This window comes from Eurosta solidaginis, chromosome X (genome assembly GCF_040869045.1).
Source record: "Eurosta solidaginis isolate ZX-2024a chromosome X, ASM4086904v1, whole genome shotgun sequence".
NCBI classification, from domain to species: domain Eukaryota; kingdom Metazoa; phylum Arthropoda; class Insecta; order Diptera; family Tephritidae; genus Eurosta; species Eurosta solidaginis.
The window spans coordinates 51844622-51849358 of NC_090324.1; the positions used below are offsets into that span (position 1 = coordinate 51844622).

The window sequence follows — 4737 nt, forward strand, 5'->3', positions numbered from 1 at the left end:
CGGATGTGAACGAAAGCCCGGCCTCCATAATAAACAGATGGCAGAAGCTCAAGGCCCTCCATCAAACCTTCTGCCTTCGTTGGAAAACTGAATACCTTTCCGAACTTCAAAAACGAGTGAAGTGGAAACAGTCAAAGCAAAATCTTAAAGTGGATGATCTAGTTGTCATCAAAGAGGACAACTTATCTCCCAACGAATGGAGGTTAGGCAGAGTCGTCAACGTACACCCCGGCGAAGATAACCGAGTACGTGTAGTCGACCTCATAACCGAGAAGGGTCAAGTCAGACGACCTTTGGTCAAACTGATCCTTCTTCCCACGGAGATAGATTGTGCGAGGACCAAAAGCTTCGCTTAACAATCCCCCCGTTCCTCCACATCCCTCCGTTCAAAAAAAAAAAAAAAAAAAAAAAAAACTTCTATTTTTTTCATTTCAAAAAAAACCATCCCACTTACTCGTTATTCCAGAACGAGTATACCAGAAAAGCCTTTACGCAGACCCTCGGTCTGCCACAGAAAGCAAAGGCACTCGGCCCATAATCCTTTTAAAATTTTCAAAATTTCAAAACCCAGCGCTCGCCCACCGAGGCCAATCAACCACCCTAATGCAGATCCCCATCTGCCACAAAACACCTATTTTTAATTTTCACAACCAAACCCCATTTCACTCACTCACCCCGAGCGAGGACACCAGAACCCTAACGCAGACTCAGGGTCTGCCACAGAACGCAGATGCACTTAACCAAAGAATCGTGGGCACAATTATTAATACAATTGTTGCAATATGTGGAGGCTAAGTTGGGCAAAAATGCTCAGGAGCCGCCGGCAACGCGAATCCCGATGCGTTTATTTATGGATTTCAAGCCTGGCGGTGGCCTATGTATCATCTTCAGCACAATGTTTAGATTTCGTGCCGAGCAACGCGAAAAAAATTTTGATTTTTCCGTTGGTAAAAATCCACCACGTAAAGATCCAAATATCCAATTGGTGATTGACATTGAACAAGCGTTGGTTGAGGCAAATCTTCATCGTATACATTATATTTACATCAGACCAGAAGTAAGCAAAGATTTAGCACAACGATTACGTGATATACTAATTACCAGACGTGTAGAAATCGTATTCGATGAGGATGAAGCTACTCACATTATATATCCGGTGGTTGATCCTCATCCAGATGAATATGCACGACCAGTTTTTAAGCGCGGAAATCATGTAATGTTGCATTGGTATTATTTTCCTGAATCATACGACTCTTGGGCAGTAAATACTTTTGATTTACCCGAATTCGTCCCCGAAAATCCAGACTCAACTGGAGAACGTTGGCTTGTTTCGGCATCTTGGGTTTTGGATTTGGAGCAATATAATGAATGGATGGTCGAAGAGTATTACGAAGTCGATGAAATGGGCAAAAAGAAAACACATAAACATCGTATGTCTGTTGATGATATGATGTCATTTGGAACGGATGAAAAGAAACGCGTTTCTTCTGGTGTAAGTGGTACTACGACAGGTAAACAAAAGCGACGTCGTTCACCATCACCAAACACTTCGAAACCTGGCAAACGTAAGCGTTCGCCAGCCGTATTGCATAAAAAATTGCGTAACGAAGATGACGATGAAGATTTGACACGTGACATGGATGATCCACCAGCAGAACCGAATGTTCAAGAGGTTGTAAAATCAGCGCCCATGCAGTCAACTGCTAGTCCAGCACCAGGAGGAAAATCACGTGCTGACAGTGATATGATACCCATTAGAAGTGGCACTATGACAGATTTAGATGATGAAATGACAGGCGGTAGCGCGGCTCCGGCGCTTTCCACTGGCGATGGTGAAAATTCACAAACTGGTAAAACTAGTGACAACAGTAATACTCAAGAGTTCTCTTCCTCTGCCAAAGAGGATATGGAAGACAATGTTACCGAGCAAACCCATCACATTATTGTACCCTCATATTCGGCTTGGTTTGACTACAACTCTATCCATATTATTGAAAAACGTGCCATGTCGGAATTTTTTAATGGCAAAAATAAATCAAAAACTCCTGAAATTTATATGGCTTATCGTAATTTTATGATTGATACTTACAGATTAAATCCAACTGAATACTTAACCAGCACCGCCTGTCGCAGAAACCTAGCTGGTGATGTATGCGCTATAATGCGTGTACATGCATTCCTGGAACAATGGGGTCTTATAAATTACCAAATCGATGCAGAATTACGTCCAACACCAATGGGTCCACCTCCCACTTCACATTTTCATATATTATCAGATACACCATCTGGTTTGCAATCGTTGAATCCCCAAAAGACGCAACAGCCATCTGCAGCCAAAACTTTGCTTGACTTAGACAAGCCGAAAGTAATTAAAGATGGTAAAGAAGGTTCTGTTGAAGGTGACAAACCAACACCACAACAGCAGCAACAGCTGCCACAGCAGCAAATCAATAATCCACAACAACAGGGCGTATTGCAACAAACTCAACAACAGCAAATGAATATGAAAACAAAAACTGCACTGGCCAACATGTTGAATAGTCGCTTGGGTAACAGCAATGGTGGGGCAATACAAATACAACAACAGCAACAGACGATGGTCGTAGCAGCAGGTGGCACCCCAGTACCAGAACAGTCGCTTCAACAACAACAGCATCCCCAGCAAATAATACAACATCAAGTTGTGGTCGCTGGTAATGCCCCACAGTCTGGTATGATATTGCATCACAATCATCAGCAACAGCTGCAATATCAACAGCGCCAATTAAATATGGATCAAGTGGGTATCACTTCATCTCCTAATGATAGTGCTTTAAACATGATAATGGAACACGAGACCCAGCAAAATCAGTCCCAACTATCACAACAGCTGCCACGCGAAAGAGGTGATAGATCACCACCTGAAATTAGCGATATTGTATCATCTGTGGCGACAATAACGACCAGCACATCCATGGCATATGTAAATACTCCACACGGACTCTTTCCCATGCCATTGGGCAAGTCATCCAAATTGCCGCAAGTATCAAAAGCCAAAGCAAAATCCAAATTCCTTGGAAAATTTATGGCTAAGGCTGTTATGGATAGTCGAATGTTGGATCTACCATTCTCAATACCGTTCTACCGCTGGCTATTGAATGAAGAATATTCAGTTGGTTTAGCCGATTTGGCACGTGTCGCACCCGAAGTGCAAAGTACATTGGTAAGATTACAGGACGTGGTACTTGAACGCGATCAAATATTAAACGAATCGAAACTTGATGCAATGGAAAAGACTGAAAAGATTGAATCGCTGGATTGGGATGGATGCCCCATAGCTGATCTTGGATTGGATTTCGTTTTACCAGGCTATGCAAATATAGAACTATGCCGTGGTGGTCGTGATACGCCAGTAACAATTCACAATCTACATCAGTACATCTCATTGGTGACGTATTGGTTCCTTGTTGAAGGCGTGCAGAAACAATTTGAGGCGCTACGAGAAGGATTTGACTCGGTTTTCCCGACACAACGTCTGCGTATGTTTTATCCTGAAGAGTTGGAAAATGTTTTTGTGGTTCTGGTGCTTGCAACTACCAACGATGGGACGTTAAAATGCTTCAAGACTGTTGCCGTACTGACCATGGGTTTACCCAAGATTCCCAGGCGATACAATATCTATATGATATCCTCTCTTCATATAATCGTGACGAGCAGCGTCTTTTTTTACAATTTGTGACCGGCTCACCCCGACTACCGACTGGAGTTTTTAAGTCTTTAACACCACAGCTAACAATTGTGCGCAAAACACTTGATGGTAATCAAAATCCAAACGAATATTTACCATCAGTGATGACATGTGTAAATTATTTAAAATTGCCTGATTATTCAAGTCAGGAAGTGATGCGAGAAAAGCTTAAAGTTGCCGCGAATGAAGGCAGCATGTCGTTCCATTTATCATAAATATTGCAATGTATAGCAACAAAATTTATTAAAAAGAACTAAGTGCTTATAATTGGCATAACGAATGATACACACATCTTCAGATGCATAAAAATGAAAGAAGTTGCCCTTATGTAAGTTATAACCCGATTCAAATATGATCGGTGGCAAGAGAACCAAAAAGAAGCCCGTTGGCGAAAATACTTCTTCGCGCTTCCAACTGGGATTTTCACCCGACATAACCTTCAAAAACAGACCAATCAATGCGCCAAGGAATACAACAACAATGCTTTCAGGCAAATATTGGAAGCCAGTCATTAACATTGAATGTATCAACAAAATACCCAACATAATAACGCAAATAACAAAGAAAATGGACAATGATGAATTGTGCTCTTGCTCGACAGCATGTTGGTCTGGTAATGGTGGGTCTGCAGTAGGTGTTGTAGCATTTTGTGTATTATTTGCAGGTGCCAATCCTGTAGCCGTAGATATGGTAGCGTTTGTTAATACATTGGTACTGAGTTCATTCGTATTTGGGATTGATGTATTTGATGATAGTGAGGAGGCGTTGATTCCAGCGGATTGTTTGTCAGCTGATGGATTGTTGCTGAATGTTGATTGTACTGATGACTTGTCTCCGGCGGAGCTGACATTTGGCTTACCACCACTTAGTGTTATATTCTGTGTGGTTTTTGTTGGTTGAATGGCAGCGGCGGAGTCCGATGGTTGGATACTTTTATTTATGGCTGTATTATTACTTAATGTGGCATTAATACCATTGGCATTATTTTCGCCCACTGAAGTTTGGACCAG

General features: G+C 41.9%; 1 protein-coding gene across 1 annotated transcript; it reads left to right on the forward strand.

The window, feature by feature from the left end:
- Nucleotides 1-678: 678 nt before the first annotated feature.
- Nucleotides 679-4500, forward strand: LOC137235502 (uncharacterized). The gene is given in 2 exon segments (XM_067758510.1): nucleotides 679-3542; nucleotides 3545-4500. Coding segments are annotated over 2 exon segments (3210 nt in total). The 5' UTR covers nucleotides 679-730; the 3' UTR covers nucleotides 3943-4500.
- The last annotated feature ends 237 nt before the right edge of the window (nucleotides 4501-4737 follow it).